Genomic DNA, 25,655 nt, shown 5'->3' with positions numbered 1-25,655 from the left:
CTGCCCCCCCAGCCTAACTCTAAAGGCCCCCCTACACTTGTGCGATTTTAGCCCTTTTCATCCGATTCTGAGGAATCGGATGAAAATGGCCAGACTTGTGTAGTTTCACGGCGGCACTTCCCAGTGAATGGTGACATGTATTGTGAGATTTTGGCCAAAAACCTCCTTCCCTCAGTAATAGCATTGAAGATGGAAAGTGGCTGGGTCTTCCAGTATGACAATCATCCCAAACACACCGCCCGGGCAACTGAAGAGTGGCTGTGTAAGAAGCATTTCAAGGGGGCGTGGCCATGGTGGACATGTGAGTAGACGCTTTTACCCGCTGTAATCATCCTGTATGCCCATCCTGCATCTACTCACCACTGCCTGTGGTGTCAGGGGAAAACTCCTACCGCACTCAGGACACCTCAGAGGCAAGATAGAACCACTCGCTACTGAGAAATCCTGCCCGCCACAGCGCTACCTCAAGGAGAGGGACAGGTGCCGGTGCCATATTGCAGCTACTACAGCTTCAAGGAGGCGCCGACCATCGGAGCTCCCGGCGCCCGAGTTTCCAATCTGCTCTGCCTGGCTCATAACTCTGGTGGCTCCCTGCGCTGCCGACTCCCTCTGCAGGGCTCCACGCAATCTGACACCTGGCCTCAGTACAGCACAGCCAAGTGGGGGAAAGGCCACGGACATCTTGGTTGGGGCAGATTAACACAGCCGGCGCCATTCCCATCTCCTATACAGTAGTATAGACCTTCTGCATGGCGCTGTGGTGAGGGAGAGGTCGTGGCCATCCTGGCCTGCTAGCACATAAGGTACTACCTTTAAAAAAAAAAAAAAAAGTTGGACACCACACACCTCCTGCTCCTTACTTATCATACTGGGACTCTGTGCACCTTCATTTGTCCTTATACCACAGTGACAGTTGCTGTACTCCGGGCTGCTTGTGGCGATCTGTGCAGGGCGTTAGCTGTGACTGGTGGCCATTTTGGGCTCCGGGTGCCTGCATTTATCCTGCTGGATTATACATCCAGAGCTGGAGATTTGGGTGGCGTGCTAGCCGTCGCCTGTTCACAGTGAATGCCCAATTGCATTACACCCCTGGGGGTCCCTTTGTGCTGGTGAGTCCATCTTCTACTTTTACCCTATGATAGTCATCTCCGTGTCTACAAACCTGATGGCATTAAATGCCTCTTCACAGAGACTGCGGATGCTTTCTTCTATAGCCACTAGCCGGTTGCCCTCTTATACTCCTGAACCTACAATTGCTGTCAAAGTGTTGGATCCATTCTTTTCTCCTACTTTAGAGATATCTGCATACTCCCCTATTGGCTCTGAGGTGACCCACTTCTATCCAGTGATGTCCTGCCCAGTGGAGAAATGTTATCCTCATGGTGCCGATTGTCAATATGATGCTATGATCCATTCGCAACTTCCCCATGCCTTCCGAATTTGGGACTATTCAACATCCTTGTGTTGCTAGTACCTGCTTGGGATTGCCCCACTTTCGTATGCTATACTCTGCATTGGGCTGGATATAGTTGTATTATCCCTGTGGAACTTGTTCTGATATCCCTCTTGCTGTTGGCGAGGACCCTGTTCCAATGACTCCTCCTTCTTTTCCTGATTTTGAAGAATGGCCAGACTAACACTGTGTACTAAATTATAATTCGTGTTATCCCTTCCTGTTTTCTTCTTTTCTTAGTATATCCCGATTTTTCTTGTTGTCTGTCAATAAGACGCCGATTATCCTATATGCTTTTAACCTATAACTCTGTGGGAGGCAATTTGGCCTCATCTATATGGTCCTACATCATAAGTTACTATATATATCTGCATTAACATGTACAGTATATAATATTCATGCCCTTGCCTCGACATATCTGTGTTCCAATATCCTGATATTGGGGGGGGGGGGCTGGGGGAGTTGGCTTAGATTAGTTTAGTTTAGGGAAGGTGTAGGGGGTAGTTAAAGGGATCCAGGTACACCTTAGTTGGGGGTGGGTTGTACAGGGTGGGGGGTTATTTGGGAGGTTTGCTTTGGGTTTTTGGGTGGTTTATTTTAGTAGAGGGTCTGGGAAGGTTAGTGGGTTAATTGTCTCTTTTTGAGATTTAAGTAGGTTAGAAGTAGATTATTAGTGTTCACTCTAGGTTTGCCGGGGGGGCGGCACGGACCCGGCGACGTCACAGCTGGGGGAGGGACCGGGCAGCCGCCGTCATCAAAGGGGCGGGCCCGGCCGCTGCTGTCTCCAAAGGGGGCGGGCCCTGCCCCTCCGAAGTCAATTATGCTGCCAGGGAAGCGCCGGGCATCGCCATCTACGGCAACGCTGGGCTTCCCCGTGAGGCTGTTTTAGCGGGGCGCTGCAAGAGGGGCAGGGTGCATTTTGCCCTTTAAAAATCGGGCAGGGCGCAGCGCCCCGCTAAAACAATCTAGCGGGAACACTAATTATTTTATTTTGGTCAGTGGTGCTCTCAATTGTGAAAACTGTTTTATATTGTAACTTGAAGGTGCTTAATACTTATTGAGAGAAATAATGATATATTTGTACCTCCTTTCACATAGCTGTTCACAAAGCCCCGGAGTGCGCCTCCGGGTGTTTGTGTGTCTATCGGCGCTTTGGAGGGTCGATATTCGCCTTACATATCCTTACACTTACTGTATACGCGGGATTACGTATAAATACTTTTGGTACTCTTTACCTAGAAGGGCGGGCATCGCATGTACCAAAAAATCGCATGCGATGCGATTACCGCGATTTCCCATAGGGAACAATGTTAAATGTCCCAAATGACCCGATTTTCCATAGGGAACAATGTTAAAAGGCCCACAGAGGCCAAATAGCCACCCTGAAGTGTGAAATGGCCCCCCCAATTGTTTACGCCACCCCACGATCAACGTCAACCCGAAGCATGGCGAGCGGCGGCGGTACGCGTCCTCCGACCTTTTCATACCCCCACTATCCACGTCGGCGTGGAGTTGAGAATAGAAAGTGTGGCGAGCGGACACCTGTGAAGCCCGCGAGGGGACGCGGATACCTGTGAAGGTATCCGCGTCCCCTCGCGGGGCGCGCTGCGCTCGCCACGCTTCGGGCACGGTGGCTCGCTGCGCTCGCCACACTTTCTATTCTCAATTCCACGCCGACGTGTATAGTGGGGGTATGAAAAGGCCGGAGGACGCGTACCGCCGCCCCTCACAGGCTCGCTACGCTCGCCACGCTTTGGGTTGACGTTGATCGTGGGGTGGCGTTAACAATTGGGGGGGCCATTTCACACTTCAGGGTGCCTATTTGGCCTTTGTGGGCCATTTAACATTGTTCCCTATGGAAAATCGGGTCAATTGGGACATTTAACATTGTTCCCTATGGGAAATCGCGGTAATCGCGTCGGTCGCATCGCATGCAATTTTTTGGTCGCATGCGATGCGACCGACGCGATTTTTTTCCCTTACGATGCCCAAGATCAAAATCGTGGGCGCCCTTCTAGGTAAAGAGTACCATACTTTTCTGTAATTGATGTACGTATACGATTACGGATATCCCATTTGTGCAATGTGCACCCTTTGTAGCATCACTGATTGCATTGTTGTGTGATGTTTTTGTTTATTTTCACATACAAAACCAATAAAAAACCACTCATTTAAAAAAAAAAAAGAAGCATTTCAAGGTCCTGGAGTGGCCTAGCCAGTCTCCAGACCTCAACCCGGTCGAAAATCTGTGGAGGGAGTTGAAACTCCATGTTGCCCAGCGACCGCCCCAAAACATGACTGATCTAGAGAAGATCTGCATCGAAGAGTGGGTCAAAATACCTGCTACAGTGTGTGCAAACCTGCTCAAGACCTACAGGAAACGTTTTGACCTCTGTAATTGCCAACCAAGGTTATATTACAAAGTATTGAGTTTAACATTTGATTGTCCAACTATTTATTTTCCGCAAGAATATACAAATAAATAGTTTAAAAATCATACTATGGGCGGTATTCAATGTGAATACCGGCGAGGTGCAGCGAATCCTGTTTAGGATTCGCTGCACATTCGCCACGTTCCGGAGCCTCGCTGGCTCCGGTATTCAACGAGTCAGGGGCTCGCTGCCCCTGACCGGCGAATATGAGCTCCTGCGGTGAACGCCGCAGGGAGCCTGAGGACGGTGGTAGGCAGAGAGATGGAAGTCTCACTGCCTGCCCCAGAGCGTATGTGGGGGGGGAGGTGGGCTCCCCGGGTGCCAGGTAGCACAGGCTGCCCCCCGGGGGTGCCAGCAGGGGACCGCGTATATTCACTACACCCGATCGTAACAATCGGGTGCAGTGAATATATGAATATGTAATGAGCGGCTCGGCTCCGGTGGCCCCTGCTGGGTGCTGTTTAAAAAAAATATATATATTTTTTTAAATTAAATATATATTCATGTGCTTACAGCACATGAATAAAAATAGCATGCCCCTCCTCAGAATAAAATTCCTGATTTTTTTTTTTTACACCAAATGTAAAAAACAAAACACTTTATTTTAAAAGTTCACATTCCACTTCTCCATAAAAAGATAGCGATTGCTACTCGGTGAATCATGGCGAATAAAACCTTCAAATGTATTCGCCATGTGGTCATTGAATAGGGTGATTCACCGTTTTAGTCAAAAATTTGCCAAACAGCACAAATTCGCCATAAAAACATGGCGAATCAGGCTCATTGGATACCGCCCTATGTGATTTCCTGTTCTTTTTGTTTTCACTTTTTTTTTTTTTTTTTGTAGTGTAATAACTATGATGGAATTTACAGACCTCTCATCTTTTTAAGTGGGTCAACTTGCACAATCGGTGGCTGTCCAAATACTTGTTGCCCCACTGTACATATTAATTCACTGTTCTACCGCTGGGAGGTCTTGTCTTGTATTGTATTGTATTGTATTGTATTTTTGATTACGCTAATAAATTTGTGTTTTATTCATTTATTTGTGGTCCCTGTATAGTTAAATGCTACTTGGTTCTGTTCTCAATAAAACATGCCCAAATAGACATTTCCATCCAGTCAATTTTAAACACATACAACAATTTGAATTTGTACATTTGTGTATAAATAGGACAAGGATGTATATATTGCTGAAGGATACATTTCCTCGCCACAACTGAGACTATTAGAAGTAATGTTCGGCAACCTGGTGAGATTGTAGATTGCGTGGGATGCTGAAAATAGCAGAAAATTCTAAGCTTTATTTGAAGCCAGAATTTCATGATGGGAGAGCAATCCCAAAAACAATGACACAAGGAAGCTTTGGGTCTACTACACTTACTAGTAAACATTGTTTAATAGGTAGTAGCCAGGAGAACAAGAGTGCACTTAAAATCACTGATTCCGTCAGATGTGGGAAATGTGTTTGCATTGCCTTATGCCTGTGACATAGGGGGTTATTTTGGTTCACTCTTTCTGACAAAATCCTTCTTAGATGGACAAAACCATGTGCACTGCAGGGGGGCAGATGTAACATGTGCAGAGAGAATTAGATTTGGGTGAGTTATTTTGTTTCTGTGCAGGGAAAATACTGACTGCTTTATTTTTACACTGCAATATAGATTTCACTTTGAAGTAAAACCCCACCCAAATCTAATTCTCTCTGCACAAGTAAAATCTGCCCCACCTGCAGTGCACATGATTTTTTCCATCTAAGAAGGATTTTGTCAGAAAGAGTGAACTACAATAAGGCCCATAGTGACCAGTATAATATGGTGTTTGAATTCTGAAGTTGTGTGGTTTTTTTTTGTCATTTTATTTATTTTAGATTAGCTTGTCTGTTTTCTTAAGGGGAATACACAGGGTGATAATAGCTTTAAGCGGGCCGATTTCAGCCTATATCCCCGTGTGTAGGGGGTGACGGTCACTAGGAGCATGTTCCTGCGACCAGCGGCTTTCTCCTTCAGTGACTCTGTATTCATCAGCGACCAGATGAAAATAGGACACTCATCGATTTGGTCACTGAGCAATTTATCGCTGAGAAATATTGAGTCCAAATTGCTCTATGTGTATGGAACATAGAGCAATGTTCTGTCTAGATCGCTTATCAATTAAGAATGGATAGCTCTGTGTGTTTGCCCCATTGCAGTGGCGATGCGCACTCAAGATCTAGTCAAATCGCCTGCCTGTGCTTTAGAGAACACTGGTGATCACAGATTGCCCATACACACATCGTTACGCGTGTATGGGCGATTTCCCTATCCTACATAACTCGGCATGTACTGTAGATTAGGCCAAATCGCCCCGTGTGTTTGAGTTTAGAATTCTGTATATAATAACGTGTCTCATATATTAGATTAAAGGCATATGAGCTAAAAAAGCTAGACATGACCTGTGTAAATATAATTAGTTACCTACTTAAGCGTCCTCTATAACCATATAAATAATGAATGCAGACCAGTTGAAATCTGACAGCAGTTGCATGCTGTCCTTCCTGATGTCTTCAGGAATACTCTGTGCTGCTGTAAATAGACAATATAGTAATTTTAAACCTGTTAAAGACTCAACCGCAGAAAAAATTTCAGAGGCAGTATATACTATAGCAAGTTTGGTACTAACACAGTAGTGCTAGAGAACCATATTGTTCATAAAAAACATAACTGTAACATTCAAAGCTGTCAACACCTTGCTACAATATATAGGATTATGGTTGTGTTCAGTAGCCCCATTCGCAAACCTATGTGTTACCATTAAGGTTGCTGTTTTTGTTTTTTTTGGACTATTCATTGTTATGTTAATTTCCATCTTTAAATCTAGTTCTCCTCCTTTTATTCTTTTCTTTTTTTTTCCCCTCATATTTTAAGGATGGTCTATGGCTCTCTCTGGAGTGTTAAGGAGACAGAAGACCACATTCTTCAGATGATGGACGCTCAGTCTGCTTCCTGTCCAGAGCACAATGATGAGAAAAGCAGTGATGTCCAGAGCACCACACTTTCTGCTATTGAAAACACTGGCAGTAACAGCAACAACAAATCTCTGACTCTTAATGTATGTCCTAAGGAAAGCTACAACTGTGTCGGTAAGACTTAAATAACTTCAGCCAAGTGAGCAAATCATTAGCTCAGAAATCAAATATCTACAAGTCTGTTCTCTAGAAATGCTGAGTATTTGCACCCTCATAATTTTTATTTTTATTTTTCAGTGAGTTATTTGGTTTATCACTTCACACCTACACCAATGAGCTAAAACCGTTGTACAGTCTGTACATGGAAATTCTCTCATCATTGATATTTCATTGATTTCCTAGGGGGAGGTTTATCAAAACTTTGAGAGAGATTAATAATAATATTTATGTAACGCGCTTTCTCTAATAGGACTCGAGGCGCTTAACAGATAGAATGAATGTAATACAGTACAGGAACAATGAAGTACACAAGGATTTTCATAAACGATACTTAAGCGAATCACAGAAATGCTTGAGAAAACAGGAACGTCTTGAGCCTGTTTTCTATAGTGGGGGCCCCTTGAATGGTGTGGGGAAGTGAGTTCCGTAGAGTCTGAGCCACATGAAAAACAAACCAATAAGCTACAGGCTTAAAAAAAAAAAATACAGAACAAATCCCTTGGTACTGTACTTTGGCCCTTATTCTGGTTCACTTGCAAAGGCAAATTCCTTCTTAAATGGACAAAACTATGTGCACTGCAGGTAGAGCAGATGTAACTTGTGCAGAGAGAGTTACATTTGGGTGAGTTATTTTGTTTCTGTGCAGGGAAAATACTGGCTGCTTTATTTTTACACTGCAATATAGATCTTACATTGAATTAAAACCCCACCCAAATCTAACTCTCTCTGCACATGTTACATCTGCCCCAACTGCAGGGAACATGTTTTGACCATTTGAGAAGGAATTAGCCCTTTGCGAGTGAACCAGAATAAGGGCCTTTTATCTCTTGCCATGATTTAAAAAATCCACCCCCCATTGACAAAAAGCACATGGCTTCTGTTTTAAGGTCCATACACACTGGGCGACTATGCCCAGCGTGTATGGACAGCGATGATGCTAATCATCGCTGCGGGGAAAGCCGCTCGGTGCATACACACTGAGCGACTTTCCCCCTGCCCGGCGCCGACGGAGGGGAGAGGACGGCGTTGCATAGCGCAGCGCTATGCAAAGCCGTCCTGAAAGCCGCTCATCTGCTGGTATAACCAGCAGATGAACGGCTTTACCGGCGATGATGCGCGGAGCAGCGCTCACCGCTCATCGCCGGGCCATACACACTGGGCGGCTTTGAGCTGAAAGCCGCTCAAACTGGGTGTTTTGAGCGACTTTCAGCTCAAAGTCGCCCAGTGTGTATGGGCCTTTACAGAAATACAGATTCTTAATTACTCCCAGTAATTATTATATACAATATTATCTGCTTGAAAAGATCATAACATTTATATTATGGTGTGTTCCTCATTGGAAACCACCGTATGACTTGTTGCAAATTACATTTAGGATCTCTTCAAATAAATTTTAGAATTTCCAGAAGTTCCAGAAAAATGTCTCCTTTTTACAAGTAGTGCTTATTTCTCTTGACTGGCGGCAGGTGGTATTTCATGCCGTACCATCCACTAGGGCGTGGAGGGAGAATAGAATATTGCCCAAAGCATGGCGAGCCATGCGAGGGGCCGTGGTACACTTTGGTACACTTTTACATGTCAATTCTTCAGGATCCCTTGACAAGAGGACAGAAGCTGAAGGAAAAGGGATCTAAGGGTGAGGTATTAAACCTTGGAGAGAGATCCAGCAAAACAGCTTCTAACGGTCCTGTTTCAAACACTGGGATTCAATATGAGTATCAGAACATTCCGGAGTTGGAATCCTGGGGCCTTTTTTCTAGACAGCCAGTATAAAAAGTAGGCGTGTCAGCAAACATGGTGGCGGATTCTCGAAAAATGGCAGTGAATTTGACAATCTGCGGCGGTTTCTGACAAAACCGATCCAAGTTGTTTTAAAGACGGCATCTAATGGCAGCATTGAATAGGCAGAGGCCGCTATTCTCCCCAGCGGAAATAGCAGTCGACATTGCATACCCCCCACAGCCAGTAACATGACAGAAGGGGATCGACTGGTACTTCTTTCTCCACTTTCTCTGTCACCAAGGTTTGATAGATGTCCTGCTTAATCTTTAACACCAGAAGTGTTACTTGCTGTAAGAGCCATGAAATGTGTTTTTGAAAGACCTGCTATTAACATCCTAAATAAATAATATCATTATAAAGAAATGATTGTACAATTTCCTAACACTTGAAAATCTGCAGGGCCATTGATGTAAATAACAATGAAGTAAGTCGCTTCTGGGAAATCTCTGATTCCCATTCTGACGCCACTTATGCTACATTTAAATGCTTTTGTTTTGCTCCCTCTGGATCAATTACAGCTTTTAAAGATCATTGGTTGAATTTCAACAACATACTGTATGTGTTTCATCCTAAACAAGTATGTGCTGTAACTGTGTGTATGTGTGTGTGTATATATATATATATATATATATATATATATATATATATATATATATATATATATATATATATATATATATATATATATATATATATATATATATATATATATATATATATATATATATATATATATATTTTTTTTTTTTCTAATTGTGATTGGCACTCTGGATGATAGGGTAGAACCATGGTGCCTTCCAAGAACGGATATATAAACGACACTCCCACCGGCGGTGATGATCCCCAGCAGAAGATAGTAGGCGGCACTCAATGGAGGTTTGTTCAAATTATCTTTAGTATTTTAAAGTGCATAATGATGATTTAAAACACACAATACATGACGACGTTTGGCTGTTTGCCGATCCAATGCATATGTCACTTTGATCTTGCACTGTATGACCTGATGAAAAGACCCAGGCGGTCTTGAAACGTCGTCCTGTATTGTGTGTTTTAAATCATCATTATGCACTTTAAAATACTAAAGATAATTTGAACAAACCTCCATTGAGTGCCGCCTACTGGATCATCACCGCTGGTGGGAGTGCCATGTATGTATGTATGTGTGTGTGTGTGTGTGTATATATGTGTATGTATATATGTGTGTGTATGTATGTATATATATATATATATATATATATATATATATATATATATATATATATATATATATATATATATATATATATATATATATATATATATATATATATATATTCTATCCAAAACTGATTAGGATACCTGCAAGATAAATTTGGATATTTAATGGCTCAACTAATTTAAGTGACTAAGGCCCTGATCCAGATGTGATTGCTTATCTGCAAATTTACAGATGACTACGAGAATATAGATCGTAAGCTCCCCTGGGGCAGGGACTGATGTTAATGTACAAGTTTTCTCTGTAAAGCGCTGTGGAATATGTGTGCGCTATATAAGGAACTATAAATAAATAATAGTTAGCCGCTGTCCAGACAGAAAGAAAAGCCGGCATGTGCAAATCTGTGAGTGACTTGTGAAAATATCACTATCCGGTATCCTGACACACATCCATATGCAATACATGAACCATCAAATGATTTTTACAGTCTGCAAATGTGATTAAGTCTGACCCTTCCACATCTCTGTGTGGCAGAAACAGGCACATCAAGGCACACACCCTCCCTTAAAATGCCTGAGCATACCTGTGTTTTTTTCGGACACTACCAGAAAACGCCAGATGTCCATCCCCAAAGGCTGACTTCCTGTATGTCAAATTGCAAGGGAATTGAGAATAGATATTTTTACTCTACTCTATATTCTTGTTGTATTGTAGCTTGTGGGTTACTATCCATACACAGTCGTTTGTGAATTCACACAACATCGATCAACTCTGAATCAGGCTGAGTTAACAATTTTTGTATTGGTACTCCTTGAGTGCCTGATTATTCTGTTTTATGTTGTGTTTTGTTTCCTTGTTTCTAATATTAGATCATCTCCGGGTGTCTCCCTAAGAGTGTACACACGCTTCGGTTCGACGGCCGTCTATACCGATTTGATATCGATGGCCGGTGGTTTGCTGGAATCAAGCAGAAGACAGGAAGGGGCTGCATAGAGCAGCATTACACTGCCTTCAATCTTCCAGATAGAAGCAGAAATAGACTCGCCAAGACTATATAGCCCAAATCGAATCGAAAATGACCCCGAATCAAATTGTGTGTACACAGCATAACACACAGCTCATACCCTTATAGACTTGTTACTTAGCAGGAAATAGCTAACGGGTGTATTCAATCCCCTGTTTTTGAACTGACGAATCATAAAAATAATAAAAAAAATCCCAAACCACTAAAAATAGGTGGTGCAAATACAATACAATATATCTGCTGTTTTTCCTTCTTGCAGTAAAAATAATGAAACCATCTTCTGATTTCTGAATATGTTGGACCCTTAAATATTTTCACAGATGCTCAAGCTGCATTCATCTTTTGTAACAGTGATTACCTAGTACCGTGTTATATTGTGGCACATACACATGATTTAGTTTATCTCTTTGTTTACTGCAGACCTGGATGACTGTGATCCTCCATCAAAACTTGGCATGGATTTGCTGTCTCTTTTCAAACATTCTTCTTGTGCGGACGTAACTATCCAGATAAAAGACGAATGTTTTCATGTGCATAGGTAATGGTGCTACATTATTACAGCATTACTATTTCTAAAATGTCAATTGTAGACAATCCTGCTTGTTTAAGGGGATGGCTTTCCAGTTTCAGGCTGCTGATTCGTATTTTCCACATTTCACTACTTGGAGGCTATTCAAAGGGGGCATTTTGTAAAACTAGGATAAATAAGTCATTGTACTATAGTCATTCATCCAAAAAGTTGAATGGATGAAAGATTATTCGGAGAGGATGACGTTATTGAAAGGGGCAGGGTCGTTAATTTAAAAAATGTACTAGCCTCCATCTAAAATAACTGTTGGAAACCACTTCCATTGTGATACGTGGTTGGTCTTCCTCTTTACATTCTACTGGCTAATTGGTGTCCAGATAAGTTAAGATCTGACTGTGTGAACAAATTACAGACTGTTAGCCTATAACCGACATATAGATAGTGGCAGGTGCTCAATTAGTTTAGTAATACTATTCAGGTGCACAAGAGGGAGGGGTAATACTGAGTAACAAATCCATGGTTTTCCTCAGCTCACTGAATGGTATTAGTAACCAGTCTAGAACACTACATGATAATAGAATTTAGAGATATTGGTTCTACATTTTTCATAATGCTCGATAAAGATCCTGATTTAGGTACACACTATGACAATATTGGGAATAAATAAATAACCCAAAGGTTTCTACCAATATATAAAATGTGTTATAGCATCTGTATATGGGGGTGTCCTCCCCTAATGCAGGGATCGGGAACCTTCGACCCTCCAGCTGTTGAACTAAACATCCCAGCATGCCCTTCTACAGTTTTGCTATTTGGTAATGCTAAAACTGTTGCAGGGCATGCTGGGATGTATAGTTCAACAACATCTGGAGGGCTGAAGGTTCCCCATCCCTGCCCTAATGGTATCAACAGATAGTAAAATGGGAAAAAAAAGGTGCAAAATATGAAACCCAGTTGATAGTAATCCTGTGAAAAATGGCAATGGAATATAAAATATAGCCTCCGTCGTTTTAATTGTGAAGGGGGTGAAAAATCTGGCGCTTCTGATCGTGTTCATGCCCAATTTTTAAAAGGGCAATGCTTTTACTAGCCATGTCTTGCTAGAAAATATTTTCTTATTTACATGTTGGGCATACATGCCGTGTTTACTAACACAGTTCTATAATAGGATGAATTGTACCAGTCATTAAATTGTCCAGTGTTAATTGGTTGAGACAGAGCCTACCTATAAGATGATGCAGTTGTGGTCACTTGATATATCACAGATGATTCTTGAAGTTCTAACCGCTGGTTAGGATGGAATATAGTAGCCTTGATTCCATCGAACACTGGATTATTCAGTGAATGGTACAATGGGTTCTAAAGCTTCCATAACAGACAAGTGGTGTTGCCCATAACAACCATAATCCTATAAATTTTTTGAATGCAATAGAGAAGCGATGGATAAAATCTGGTTGTTATGGGCAACACATCCACTTTTTGTTCATTTTTAGAAACTTTATTAAATCTACCCCCTAAGCCTTTACAATGCAATCTATTTAATTCCACCATGTTTAATGATTTATATCCTTTATTAATATGTATACAGTATATCCATATTATTGATAGAAATGTGAATTTCATTCACTTATGTAAAATTTATTTTTACACAAATCCACGTTCCATATTCTTTGGTTAGTTTTCACTTAATTATGTGGTATATTGGGGCAGATGTATTATGCATTAAGTAGAAGGTGATAACGCACCGGCCAATCAGCTATGTTTGAAAAATGACAGTTAGGAGTTGATTGGCTGGTGCGTTATCACCTTCCACTTTATCTCTTCACCAGGCTTAATACATCTGCCCCATTGAGCTTTATATTTAGAGATGTAATCTTTGCCAAAGAGGCCCTTATTCTGGTTCACTCACAAAGGCAATTTCCTTCTCAAATGGACAAAACCATGTGCACTGCAGAGAGGGCAGATGTAACTTGTGGAGAGAGAATTAGATTTGGGTGGGGTTTTACTTCAAAGTGAGATCTATTGCTGTGTAAAAATAAAGCAGCCAGTATTTACCCTGCACAGAAACTAAATCCAAATCTCAGCACATGTTACATCTGAGTATTGTGTCACTACTCCAACATACATCTCTTTTCTTATCTCAAAATATCTTCCAACCCGACCTCTACGCTCCTCACAAGATCTGCGTCTCTCATCCATACTCATTACTCGCTCCCATTCCTGATTGCAGGACTTTCTTCGGGCTGCACCAACTCTGTGGAATGCCCTCCCAACTCTCCTCCAGTCTCCAAACCTATAAGTGTTCCCTGAAAACTCACCTCTTCAGGCAAGCTTATCCAATTCCAGAACCAGCCACTTAACCTTCATATACCTTTCCTATCTAATCACATCCCCACTGTACAGTCTACACTTATCCACTCTTTCTTTTTCACATTTTCCATCCTCCTGATCCATGGCCAAACTGCTGGGTCACCGTATTTTACAGCACACCAGGAACCTTGCATTCTGGTGGAATTAATGCAATACAGAATACAGTATCTATCCTTATGTAGTCAAACGGTCATCTGTCAGACCACACTTAGGTCGACTGGCCACAAGGTCGACAGGGTTAAAGGTCGACATGGGTCAAGGTCGACTTGACTTAAGGTCGACATGGGCCAAGGTTGACATGGGTTTAGGTCGACAGTCATTAGGTCGACATGAGTTTTTCACTGTTTTTTGAGTCGACATGTGCCGACAGGCGGGATTTCATGCCTTACCATCCACTAGGGCGTAGTGGGAGAATAAAATAGTGTGCCCGAAGCATAGCGAGCGATGCGGTTCAACTCCAACTGTGACCATGTCGACTGTGTCGACATTCTGGTAAAGTGAAAAACCTATGTCGACCTAAACTCATGTCGACCTTGGTGCCAGTCGACCTTCCGGGGTCGACCTAATGACTGTAGACCTAAGTCTGGTCTGACAGATGTACCAATTCCCTTATGTATCAATGCCTATTTCCCTATAGATTGTAAGGTTGCGAGCAGGGCCCTCCTACCTTTTGACTGTCTGTAAATACCCTGTTTGTGGTATCACGGTCTCCTTTGGTAAAGCGCCATGGAATATGCTGTGCTACATAAGAAACGTTTAATAAATAAATAAAAGATGGGCAATTAAGCAGTTTTAATTTCAGTGCAATCATTATTCTCAGTCAAAGAAGCAAAGCTCTTAAGGTCTGTGATTTAATATTTTTTCTTAAAGAGCACCTGTTGCTTTCACATAACAGAGGCTGATTTGTGGGGTATAACAATATTCAAAATATTATGAATAAATAAAAAAATAAGTGACATAACTGAGTCACCAGAATGTATGGACCACTGTGTATTTGTCTATGCTGCATCTTCTGGGTGTAGCTGGCTGGTCCACTCTTGCTAATGCTGCTTTCCCACTGCCTAATGCTGCTTTCCCACTGCAGACCTGTTTTAAGTACTGGCATTTTTAAACTGTATTTAAAACTGTATTAGCATTCCCACTGCAGCAGATTACCGTTTTAAATACCGTTTAAGTACCATTCCCATTGCAGGTAAAACGTTTTTAATCCCCTTGTGTCCCCTTGTACCTGTCCTGCCCTCCCCCCCCCCCCCCCCTTACCTGCCAGCTGGTACCCTCGCTCCCCCCCTGCCCTGGTACCTTGCTCCGGGGCAGTGCAGTAGGCAGCGAGTCGGCAGGTCCCCCACTGATGCAGACAGCAGGGGCACTGGGGATCCAGGCAGGTCCATGCTCAGGAGGAGGAAGGTCCCTGTCATGAATGGGAAATAGCGGCACTGGGGATCCAGGCAGGTCTATGCTCAGGAGGAGGAAGGTCCCTGGCATGAATGGGAAATAGCGGAGCGGTTCATTAGATATGCGCATATTTAATGAGCGGCTCCGCTATTTCCCATTTGCGGCAGGGACCCCCTTCCTCTGCTTCCTCCTCCCACTTTACTTCCCCCTCCTCCAGGACAGGTACCAGGGGAGGGGGAAGTAGTGTGGGATGTTAAATACCGTTTAAGAGGCATTCCCACTGCCTCAAAAACGGTATTTTACCGTGTAGGACTCTTTCCATAAAGACCCTTTTCCACTGCAGCTCTTAAACTGTAAATTGCCGTTTAACCCCTTCCCGACAATTGACGTACATTTACGTCATGGTCGGGAAGTACTTCCCGACACATGGCGTAAATGTACGTCATGGCATTTAACTGTCACCGCGTCTATAGACGCGGTGACAGTTTCAACATGTCTGCTGTCCCTGACAGCAGACATGTCCGTGCATGCCCCGGGGGGGCTGCGATGCCGCCCCCCCGTCGGCGATCGCTGTGATTGGCTGTTCAGTGTGAACAGCCAATTACAGCGTTTTCTGTGTCACCGGCGAATAACGTTCGCCGGTGACACGCGATCGGAGGTGATTGGTGCTGTAAAGTACAGCACCAATCACCGCGGGGTGTAAGGGTGACACTGGTGTCACCCCACCTCACCCCGCCCGCCCCCAAAGGCCGTGATTGGTCCGTCGGACCGACGGACCAATCACAGCCATGGAGGGGGGTTTAAACGAACGGTGACTGCACTGCAGACGCAATTCCGGTCTGGAATTGCGTGCAGTGCGGTCACCGTGCCTAGCTGCCGCGATATACTGACCAGAACCTTGCAAAATACTTACCTGATCCTTGCAAATATCTTGGCTGCTTCATCTGTGCTTGTAGTGTGCTGGATGCTTCCTGGATCCTGTTACTTGTGACTTCCTGTGAACTTGTGCTGCTGCAGTGTAATAGCGTTAGTTAGATAGAGAGAGATAGAGAGAGATAGTGTCAGAGAGTGCTGTATTTTGTGCTGCTGCAGTGTGATATAGTTATAGAGAGAGAGAGAGAGAGAGAGAGAGAGAGAGAGAGAGATAGAGAGGCCTAGTGACAGAGTGCTATATTTTGTGCTGCTGCAGTGTGATAGTTATAGATAGATAGAGAGAGATAGAGAGAGAGAGATAGAGATAGTGTCAGATTGTGCTATATATTTTTTATATAACTGACTGCTGCCCCCCCTTTTGTGCTGATCAGTATAAATTAACTGATCAGCAACTTTTTGGGGGCGCAGGGTATTTTTATATATATATATATATATATATATACCTGTCACTGCTGCTGCTGCAGTGTCATAGAGTGTTAGATAGTGAGAGATAGAGAGAGATAGTGACAGAGAGTGATAGAGAGTGCTAAATTTTGTGTCTGCTGCCCCCGCCTTTTGTGCTGATCACTATATCTGAGGTGATCAGCAACTTTTTAGGGGTGCAGAGGTTTTTTTTTTTTTTTATATATACCTGCCAGTTGCACCTGCTGCCCCTCACTGGTAATCAGTGTCGCATCACTGATCACCTTTTTTTTTTTTTGTGTGTGCTGTGGGGTCTTTTTTTAATTTTTTTTTTTACACACACTGTGATTTTGTGGGTGTCCTGTGGCCGCTGTGCGCTGATCAGTGACGTACATCACTGATCATCTTTTTCGGCACAGGGTTGATCTATTTTTTTTTTTTTTTTTTTTTGATCAAATTCCTGTTGCCTTTCAGCGCTGTTCAGTGACGGACGTTACTGACCAACATCTGTGCTCAATTTTTGGCGCAGGACCATTTTTTTTTTTTTTTTTAACCCCTTCAATTTTTTTTTTTTTTTAACCCCTCCATTTTTTTTTTTTCTGCACACTACATACACACTACACACTACATACCCCCCGGGTTGAAATAAAGTTTGTACCCCCCCCTACACTATACACGTGTTGAAACATTTCACTACCAGTAACACAAAAATAAAAATGGCATCCCAAATGTCATCCCAGTCATCCAGAAGAATGTATTCAGCGGAGGAGGCATATGCCCTGCTTGCTTCTGACTCTGACACAGCCAGTGATGCAAGCGGGGAATTTGAAGGATTCGCCTTAAGCTCCTCTTCCTCCTCTGGTGATGAGGGACCCCCTCAAAGACGCCCCCGTAGAGCAGCTGAGACCCCCCCCCCCAATAATTGATCTCGTATGGACCCCACCACCAGACAATTTTGAGCCCCAGGTTCCTGAGTTTTTGGCCATGCCAGGAATCCAATTTGATTCCACAGGTCTCAGAGAAATTGACTTTTTCAAATTATTTTTCTCTGATGATTTTATAAATTTAATGGTGGACCAAACTAATTTATATGCCCAGCAGTTTATTGCTCAAAACCCCACGTCATCATTTGCTAGGTGGACCCCTGTAGATGCAGTAGAGATGATGACGTTTTGGGGTCTGGTGTTTCATATGGGCATAGTAAAAAAGCCAGAAATTAGGCAATATTGGAGTACAGATGTTCTGTACAGCACCCCATTTTACCGTATGGCCATGCCCCGGGCTCGATTTGAGACGATCCTTAAATTTTTGCATTACAATGATAATGCACAGTGCCCACCCAGAGATGATCCCACCTTTGACCGGCTATTCAAAGTCAGGCCGGTCATTGATCATTTCAGTGCCAAATTTGAAGACATGTACATCCCAGATAAATTCATTTGCATAGACGAGTCCCTTATACATTTTAAAGGAAGGGTTAAATTCCGCCAGTACCTTCCCAGTAAGAGGGCAAGGTATGGCATAAAAATGTATAAGTTGTGTGAAAGCACCTCAGGGTACACCCACAGGTTTAGGGTATATGAAGGGAAGGATTCAAGGATTGAACCGCCAGAATGCCCCCCCTCCCTCGTAGGTGTTAGTGGAAAAATTGTCTGGGATTTAGTGCACCCCTTCCTGGATAAAGGTTATCACCTCTATGTGGATAACGGTACTTATGTAATATCTGGGCTCCCGTTTTTCTTATGAGACCGTGTCCCCTCGCGGGGCTCGCTGCGCTCGCCACGCTTCGGGCACGGTGGCTCGCTCCGCTCGCCACACTATATAAAATCAACTCCATGCGTATTTGGATAGTAGGGGTATGAAAAAATGGGGTGCATTTAACATGGGAGTCCAGATAATACATAAGTACCCCTAATTGTATCCTGGATTACAATAGGTACATGGGCGGAGTGGATCTTTCAGATCAGGTACTGAAGCCGTACAGTGCCCTGCGGAAAACAAAAATCTGGTACAAGAAGCTGGCCGTGTATATCATCCAGATGGCACTGTATAACGCTTACGTGCTATTCCGTTCTACCGGCCAGAGGGGGACATTTATGCACTTTCAAGAGGAAGTCATAAAGGGCCTAATATTTGGGAACCAGCAGGCAGAGGGCCCCAGTACTTCTAGTACTGGCCCCCGTATTGTACCAGGGCAGCATTTTCCTGATGAAATCCCCTCCACTGGAAAAAAGGGCAGGACACAAAAAAGGTGCAAAGTTTGCTATAAAAAGGGAATAAGAAAGCAAACTATTTTCCAGTGTGACACTTGCCCCGACAAACCCGGCCTATGTATAAAGGAGTGTTTTAAAATATACCACACATCTATGGATTATTAGGTTCATAATTTCACCGTGCTTCGGGGGTCTTGCTAATGCCACATACCACCCACCATTCATTCCACCATAATCTGAGCCGCAAAATCCAAAAATCACTCCTTCCCTTCTGAGTCCTGCCATGCACCCAACTGGTATTTTTTGGTCACATGTGAGGCATTGCCGTACTCGGGAGAAATTGGGGCACAGATTTTGGGGTGCTTTTTCTCCTTCATACCTTCTGAAAATGAAAAATTTTGAGCCAGAACTGCATTTTTGTGTAAAAAAATGTAATTTTTCATTTTCACTGCCCACTTGTATCAAAATTGGTGAAACCCCTGGGGGTTTGAAATGTACACTATACCCCTAGATGAATTCCCTGAGGGGTGTAGTTTGCAAAATGGGGTCACTTGTGGGGGGGTTCCACTGTATTGGTGCTTTGGGGGTCTTGCTAATGCGACATAGCACCCACCATCATTCCACCAGAATTTGTGCTGCAAAATCCAAATATCACTCCTTCCCTTCTGAGTCCTGCAACTTTTTGGTCACACATGAGGCATTGCCGTACTCGGGAGAAATTGGGGCACAGATTTTGGGGTGCTTTGTCTCCTTCATTCCTTCTGAAATTGAAAAATTTTGAGCCAGAACTGCATTTTTGTGTAAAAAAATGTAATTTTTCATTTTCACTGCCCACTTGTATCAAAATTGGTGAAACCCCTGGGGGTTTGAAATGTACACTATACCCCTAGATGAATTCCCTGAGGGGTGTACTTTGCAAAATGGGGTGACTTGTGGGGGGGTTCCACTGTATTGGTGCTTGGGGGGTCTTGCTAATGCGACATAGCACCCACCAAAATTCCACCAGAATCTGAGCCGCAAAATCCAAAAATCACTCCTTCCGTTCTGAGTCCTGCCATGCACCCAACTGGTATTTTTTGGTCACATGTGAGGCATTGCCGTACTCGGGAGAAATTGGGGCACATATTTTGGGGTGCTTTTTCTCCTTCATACCTTCTGAAAATGAAAAATTTTGAGCCAGAACTGCATTTTTGTGTAAAAAAATGTAATTTTTCATTTTCACTGCCCACTTGTATCAAAATTGGTGAAACCCCTGGGGGTTTGAAATGTACACTATACCCCTAGATGAATTCCCTGAGGGGTGTACTTTGCAAAATGGGGTGACTTGTATTGGTGCTTGGGGGGTCTTGCTAATGCGACATAGCACCCACCAAAATTCCACCAGAATCTGAGCTGCAAAATCCAAAAATCACTCCTTCCCTTCTGAGTCCTGCCATGCACCCAACTGGTATTTTTTGGTCACATGTGAGGCATTGCCGTACTCGGGAGAAATTGGGGCACATATTTTGGGGTGCTTTTTCTCCTTCATACCTTCTGAAAATGAAAAATTTTGAGCCAGAACTGCATTTTTGTGTAAAAAAATGTAATTTTTCATTTTCACTGCCCACTTGTATCAAAATTGGTGAAACCCCTGGGGGTTTGAAATGTACACTATACCCCTAGATGAATTCCCTGAGGGGTGTAGTTTGCAAAATGGGGTCACTTGTGGGGGGGTTCCACTGTATTGGTGCTTTGGGGGTCTTGCTAATGCGACATAGCACCCACCAAAATTCCACCAGAATCTGAGCTGCAAAATCCAAAAATCACTCCTTCCCTTCTGAGTCCTGCCATGCACCCAAATGGTGTTTTTTGGTCACATGTGAGGCATTGCCGTACTCGGGAGAAATTGGGGCACAGATTTTGGGGTGCTTTGTCTCCTTCATACCTTCTGAAAATGACAAATTTGGAGCCAGAACTGCATTTTTGTGTAAAAAAAATAATTTTTCATTTTCACTGCCCAGTTGTACCACAATTGGTGAAACCCCTGGGGGTTTGAAATGTACACTATACCCCTAGATGAATTCCCTGAGGGGTGTAGTTTGCAAAATGGGGTCACTTGTGGGGGGGTTCCTAACTTTTAGCATCTTATGGTGCCTAGAAACCTACATGGTGCCTAAAAAATAATCTCATAAAAAGGAGGCTCCAAAATCAAGTAGGTGCTCCTTCTATTATGAAGCCTGTGGTTTGGTCACCGTGCACACTAGGGCCACATATAGGATATTTATGAAAACAAAAGAATTGGGGGAATCAATTTTTAGTCACATTTCTCTAGTAAAATGTACTGTGTTCCTTAGAAAAATGTATTAAAATTGCAAATCTGCAAAAAAAAAAGAAATTTTGAAATTTCACCTACACTTTGTTTTAATTCCTGTGAAACACCTAAAGGGTTAACAAACTTCCAAAATGCTGTTTTGAATACTGTGAGGGGTGCAGTTTTTGAAATGGCATCATTTATGGGGGTGTCTCACATACAAGTCCCTCAAAGTCACATCAGAACTGAACTGGTCCCTAAAAAAATCAGTGTTTGAAATTTTCTTGAAAATTTGAGAATTTGCTATTCATATTGTAAGCCTCCTAGTGTCCCAAAAAATTAAAAGGAAGTTGAAATAATGATGTCAACATAAAGTAGACATATGGTCTATGTTAGTTATTCACTATTTTGAGTGGTAAGATTATTTGTCTCACAAGCAGAAAATTGAACATTTTGCAAATCGCAAAATTTTCCATTTTTTTCCGACATTTTGGTATTTTTCACAAAAAAACACAGACTGTATCGACGAAAATTTACCACTAACTTGAAGTACAATGTGTCACGAGAAAACAATCTCAAAATCACTGGGATAAGTAAAAGCAAAAAAAAGTTATCCCCACTTAAGTGAGACATGTCAGATTTGAAAAAAAGGGCTCTGTCAGGAACGCAAAAACTGGCTCTGTCAGGAAGGGGTTAAATACAGTTTTTGTCACATTCACATTGTACCCGTTTAAACTATAAAGCAACCCGTTTAAAGCCATTGTAAACATGGGCTGTCATATAAATGGACTTTTCTTGCCCCACTGTACAGTCATCACATGCAGGAAGCCAATCATGTTCTTAAACCTTTATTATTATTACTAAATACCGTTTAAGAGCCTTTCCCACTGGCAAAAAAATGGCTCTTAAACAGGTAAAACACTGCTTTTAACCCGTTCAACAAATACCAGTATTTGTTAAACGGGTAAAGCAACCTGGAGCTTTCCCACTGCAGCTCTACCCATTTAAAAAGGTTAAAAAAAATGGCAATTTACCGTTTAAGAGATGCAGTGGGAAAGGGGTATAATATTGCCCCAGTTAGCACAAGTGGGTCTCTTTGCTGTGCCTAAACATGCTAGTTATACATGATCGCATCTTGCTGTGAGTTTGTATATCAGGAGACCTCTACTCACTTCAGTTCTCTTCACCTCTGAATTGGACTGGATGGATTGTTCACCTGCTCTGCCAGCCCTCATACTGAGGCACAAAAAATGAATGGGTATCCTAACTAGATATTGCTCCCAAAGGAAATCAACCATCCATATAGCGTTTATGTGATTTTACTGTTCCCAGGGCTATCCTGTGTGCCAGATCTAGTTACTTTGCTGCTATGCTGAGTGGATGTTGGGCTGAGACCTCCCGAGAGCTAATCCAGATTCAAGGGTAAGTGCTATTTACTATACTCTCATAGGGCCTACACACATCCCGATTTTGGCCAGAGATATAGCATGCCAGATTTAGCATAGCAGATTTCCTTTGAGCACAAAATCATCTATATTGCTTAGAACGTGCAAAATGTGTCAAAGATATGCCTCAGCGATTCTGCTTAGCGATTTAAGCATGCCAGATTGACACCACACAAAAGGTGCCCGATATGCAGGGTCTTGCTAAACGATTTTGCTAGATTGATGGGACATGCTCATTCTTCATCTTAATGCGATTTAGACGCACGGGGCCGCGCATCTATATCGGTTTAGCCCCCACACACACACCGATGTATGCTTAGTTTCTAAGCGACCTTGCTAAATCGCTTAGAAAATGGCACAAAATCGGCATGTGTGTAGGCCCCATTAAACTAGAATACTAGGCTTATTTGCTGTACGTAAAAGATTGTGTCAATAACCTGTGCACCTTCACTTGGTTCCAATGAGATGATGTAGTCATGCTTGGTGGTGATGTCAAAGACACAAGGAGTGTTGTTAATGGTTCTATTTTTATGGTAAATTAGGCCAGTTGTGTATTGACACATTCATTTGATATGGCTGCAAGCTGCCCACTTCCCTTCTAGAATTGCACTTTAAAAATATGCAAAGTCAAAAAGTTCATACAGCGATTCCCAGAAGATCGTAAATATGGTTATTTATTATATCTCACTTTTTGAGACTGGCTTTGTTACCTAGATTATTTAAATAAACAATAATTAGTTTTATAATACAGAAGTGACATGTTACTACATCTTTCATTTGCCTTAATAGCCTTTTAATCTGTGACATTTATGATTAATACAGGTTCTGTGGCAGATTAAAACCAAGTGAAATCCAAGCTTCAATTAAACCAGCCACAGAACATGTGTAATTCATAGGTGTCCTGAATTAAAGGGATATTATGTAAAGGGATATTATGGAAATCCTATCAGCTATATGTTAGAAAGATATGAGTTGTACTTAATAATGCCGCCCCCCCCCCCCCCCAGATTACTGTAAGTACTAGTTACCAGCCATCAAAAATGAAAATGATGGAACAACATAACAGTAATGTCAGTGCCAGTTGTTGTGATCAACCAAATCGCGCAACACTTGAATTGGTCCGTTAGGTGCCATCTAGAGGCCCTCACTATGCAGAACAATCCCCCCATAGAGACAAGGAGCAGTATTAGCCTTTTCTTATATAGGATTATCCGATTTCTGGGTCTTGTATGAAACTACTCAAACCTCTGATTTAATATGGGATTATATTCTTTCTAGTATCCATACAATTTACAGTTGATGAGAGCACTATACCTTTGCTCTATTATAATCAGCTGTCTCTGGCATTTAGGTATGAGCCTTTGAGATTTTTCAGTGGATGTGTAAAATGTTCTTGTTATCCACCACTGTTAGATAACATTCTACATTCAGCATCCCCATCCTTCTGGTAATGTAGTTAATATTTGATTGCTATACGTTTGCCATTGTCACTCATACTGCTTTCAGACCGCAAATGCAGGGTCGCATCGGGAGTTTGAAACGGTTCAGTCCCAGTGCGACCCTACATGTGCAGTCTGTTCAGATCGCATAAGTTAACCGGCAATATTGCCGGTTCGCTGATGTCATCTAGGGGGCGTGTCAGAGCTTGGAGTGTCATTGGGGGCGGGGGAGGAGGCAGCACTTAGAGCTGGTGCTGCCTCCTCCATAGTGTGAACAGGAAATGGGTCGCTCAACCTGATTAACCTGTACACACTGCACAGCAACACGCCAACGAACCAGTAAGAACCCTTCTTTTTACCCGGTTCGTATTGCTGTGTTGCTACCGGTTAGCTGTAACCAGTAAACCCTTTCTCTTTCAATGGTCCTGGTGACACAGCTCAACACTGGGATGTAGGAGGGTCCGAAGGAGCCAGGCACCTATCCTAAAGCTTTAGAGGGTAGGCTCCTCCCCTACTGCATCCCGGACTCTTCAGTTCGTGTTAGGTGCCCACTGGAGTGGGTGCTATTCTAAAGGGCTGCAGGAGCAGCCGAAGAATTAGAGTAGTTAGGGAATTTTTATTGTTTTATTAACTTTCACCCTAGCTAGGTAGGCACAGTGTGAGGATTCTCATAGTGAATCCTCACACTGCTAGCGCAACAGGAGCTGACAGAAGCGCGTCCTGTCAGCTCACTGTGCACAGGGGAGACGCTGTCTGGCCTCCCTGTGCAGCGCTTACAGCTTCTATTAAGAAGCTGCCTGGGCTCCCTGAAACCGGCTCCACGTTTAGGTGGGGATCATGGGGGACATGCGCTCCGTGATGGCGGCGGCCATTTTATGCGGAGCTTACACGCTGAGCTCCTATATGAGAGGACAGCAGCGTTGTGACAGGCATGTTCCAAGTGGTCCCCAGTCGAGGGGGAGATACTGGAACTAGGAAATCCTACCTAGGGAGCGGCTGACTGGGGGTGGTTGGCGCCAAAAAGTCACGGACCCCGCAGCAGCAGGGACTTTTGGTCTCTTCCCTCACTCTGTGTTTGGCGCCTTTCAGAACGCTTGCAGCGGAGCTGAGCTGGCTTACTGATCCTGGCAGAGTGATTTGGATTTCCTGGGCATCGTTTCCCCGCATCTGAAACCAACAGACAGCTAAGTGACTGGGTGCATTGACTCTGTATAAACGCTGGTACATTGTTTGCACTGTATATATATATATATTTTTTTTTTTTTCACTTGCATCATGTCTGAGCATCAGGCTGTGGTTTTGGGGGAGGGAGCCCTTATTGCACTGAGCGCGTGCAATGTATGCACACAGAAATTTGTCCCTGAGCGGATGGCCAAGGGGGGCTTATGTATTACTTGCGCTGCTGTGAGACCCATGGGGAGTGAAGCCCATAGGGCAGAGCAGATTATACCCGCGTGGGCCAGTGCCCTAGGCAGGTCAGTGAACGCTTTGGTGCAGCTTCTGGAAAGGCAGAGTGATGTGTTGGTAGAATCACAGAGACCTATGCCATCATCTCAGCAGTCTTCTGGCTCCTTGCCTCTTACCCAGGCA

The 25,655-nt window shown here is 43.2% G+C and overlaps 1 protein-coding gene across 5 annotated transcripts in view; it reads left to right on the top strand.

Moving 5' to 3' along the window:
• BTBD8 (BTB domain containing 8) overlaps positions 1–25,655 on the top strand; it is a 97,605-nt gene that overhangs the window by 1,675 nt on the left and 70,275 nt on the right. For all 5 annotated transcript variants that reach the window (XM_083157101.1, XM_083157104.1, XM_083157103.1 and 2 more), the window contains exons 3-5: positions 6,792–7,006; positions 11,473–11,590; positions 22,514–22,603. In XM_083157101.1, the coding sequence (XP_083013227.1) occupies positions 6,792–7,006; positions 11,473–11,590; positions 22,514–22,603 (423 nt within the window). The remainder of the gene's footprint in view (positions 1–6,791; positions 7,007–11,472; positions 11,591–22,513; positions 22,604–25,655) is intronic.

Source organism: Crinia signifera, chromosome 8, assembly GCF_055691185.1.
Source record: "Crinia signifera chromosome 8, ASM5569118v1, whole genome shotgun sequence".
NCBI classification, from domain to species: domain Eukaryota; kingdom Metazoa; phylum Chordata; class Amphibia; order Anura; family Myobatrachidae; genus Crinia; species Crinia signifera.
This window is presented reverse-complemented; position numbering and strand designations above follow the sequence as displayed.